At 38.8% G+C, this 2,500-nt stretch overlaps 1 protein-coding gene across 1 annotated transcript in view; it reads right to left on the reverse strand.

Annotated features, from left to right (window-relative positions):
• The window catches only part of LOC144959884 (uncharacterized), a 26,733-nt gene that overhangs the window by 5,820 nt on the left and 18,413 nt on the right, over positions 1-2,500 (reverse strand). Inside the window, exon 6 of the mRNA XM_078892698.1 lies at positions 1,272-2,500. This exon is cut by the window's right edge and continues 302 nt beyond it. Coding sequence (XP_078748824.1) covers positions 1,272-2,500 — 1,229 coding nt within the window. The remainder of the gene's footprint in view (positions 1-1,271) is intronic.

A 2,500-nucleotide genomic window follows, 5' to 3' on the forward strand; every position in this document is an offset into this window, starting at 1 on the left:
GTTGTTGGGTTGAGTTTAATCTTGTTTTCTCCCCTCTAGTTCACCAAGCAGGTGATGTAACTGGTGCTGCCAGAAGCTCGAAGAAAATAAATAACAATGTGCAATTGAATGTAAGCTTCAATTTAATATACAAAAAAACCCCAGACGAAATGGACGTTTCGGGTTTCCCCCTTATCAACAAAGCAGGATGAATGAAACACTACAGATGAATGAGATAATGTGGTAGTGGCGTTGTTATCTCATTCGTCTGTCGTGTTTCATTCATCCTCTTTTGTTGATAAAGGGGAAACCCGAAACGCCCATTTCATTTGTTTTTTGTATAATAAATTGAACTTACATTCAATTTCACATTCTTATTTATTCCAAGCAGGTATTTGCAATTGGATTCAATAGGCTGATGTCACGTCGCCCAGCAACGGCGGCCATCGTGGTTCTAAACAAAGAAAATCGGTACTTTTTATTCTTCATACTGGCTAGAATTTCTCGTATGTCTTATGATCAGAATGTGTAAAAGTCAAAACATGATCAGATCTTTTTTTTCTCCTCTGGATACGCTTTTATGCCCGTCGGAGAAATATTTCATAAGGGAGTTCGCCATTGTTCCGATAGTTTAGAACCAGTTACTAAGTTACCATGCGTCATTACGAGGGAAGTGACGTTACGAATGTTGAAGCGCATTTGGATATGATAGATACGGAGGAAGGTACTTTGCGATATCCAGCGTTCTTTCAAAAGATAGCATTCGAGATTATACTGTAGCTTTAGAAAGTGGGATAAACTTTGGTAAATTGATATTTTTAAAGAGCCAACTTTTACCTTTGCAGCTATAACGATTTCAAACATAACTCTTATCTTAATATTTGTAAACATTATTTACCTGTTGACTGAAGAGAAGAATGTATCGATAAAGATGAGAGAAGATAGATTGAGATGGTTCGGACATGTAAAGAGACGAGAGAGGGAGTACGTGGGAAGAAGAGTATTGGACTTACAATTAGCGGGAAAAAGGAAAAAAGGACGCCCAAAGACTAGATGGTTGGATAAGGTAAAGGATGATAATGTTATTATTATGAAAGAACTGGGCCTAGAGGAAGATGATGCGCTGAACCGAGATGCATGGAGATGTGGCATTCATTATGGTAATCCTGCAAAATGCGGGATAAGCTGAAAGAAGAAGAAGAAGAAGAAGAAGAAGAAGAAGAAGAAGAAGAAGAAGAAGAAGAAGAAGAAGAAGAAGAAGACGAAGAAGAAGAAAGAAGAAGAAGATTTACCCGTCAGTGCACAAAGCTTGATGTAGATGACCATTTGTTGACGAGGTTCCTTCTTCAACGTTTTCTGGTCTTCAGACATTCGTCTCATCGATCTCAAAGTGAGACAGAAAAATCCAAAATTCGTCAAGACGGCCACGATGATTGGTGCAGCTGCAGCCAATAGAACGCTGAGTTCGTTTGAAATGTAGCAGACGCCTTCCCCGTAACCAATAGGCGTTAAGTTGGAGTTGTCAACGTCACAAGTCGCGTGGTTTTTGGTTTCTTCTGAATGAGATGATTTATAAGTAGTTTTTAAAGTGAGTTGACCCATTGATGTTTCCGACTGACTTGTAGAATTTTCATTTTTCATATCTTCCGAATTGTGACTGGATATGTGGTCAATAGTGTAATTACATACCATAGTGATGCTGATAATTACTGCAGGAATTGTTACAGAAACAACCAAATATTTCAGAAAACAACGATCCGTTTGACCACCTTTGTTTTGGCCGTGGGAGTGGTCAAATATCCTGGTAAATATTTTGTGCATTCGGTAAGTACAAATGACCATCCAAGAAACAGAAGACAAGAGAAAAAAATGATTAGCCACGCCCACAATCTGACACGTCACCGTTCTTATTTCAAAAAGAGGCGTGACTAAACACATGACCATAGTTAGCAGCATATTTGAAACCAAAGCCATAGTGTTTTTTCCTGGTAGCGTCCTTAGAGACGGGAACAGAATGTAAGTGAAAAGAGTGATGGAAAGACAGACACAAGACACAGCCAGGCATATAACAGACGTCAGCTCTAAACCCTTTCCAAAATTTACGTCATCACTATTTGCGTTTTCCATTTGCTGAATCACATCTTCCCAGTATTTCAAAATCGGATCAGCACATACGACAGTTTTCCTTTTAGACTCCGATGATCTTATATAGAAATCCACCATAGTTAAATTCAAAACTCCCTTTGACCCTGTTCCGTTGTATCGTAGAATCTGCCTCCTAACGGACAAGTAGCTGTTTTTGGTATCTTCGTCTACAGTAAAATATTTCTCAAAATTTTCATCGAGAGAGACGTAGGGACATGTTAAAGTGTTATTGACCTCGGTGTACTCTTCCACAGTTTTGTCCGAGCCATACAGATTTAGTCCTTTGCCATGTGCATCACATTCTGTGATATTGAGTTTTAAGATAGTCTTCTTTACGGTTTCCATGTAATCCACATATTTTTTCTTCATCGGTGGA

The sequence above is a fragment of the Berghia stephanieae genome, chromosome 14 (genome assembly GCF_034508935.2).
Source record: "Berghia stephanieae isolate SIO BIC M18660-M18661 chromosome 14, UCSD_Bste_1.3, whole genome shotgun sequence".
Classification (NCBI taxonomy): Eukaryota; Metazoa; Mollusca; class Gastropoda; order Nudibranchia; family Aeolidiidae; genus Berghia; species Berghia stephanieae.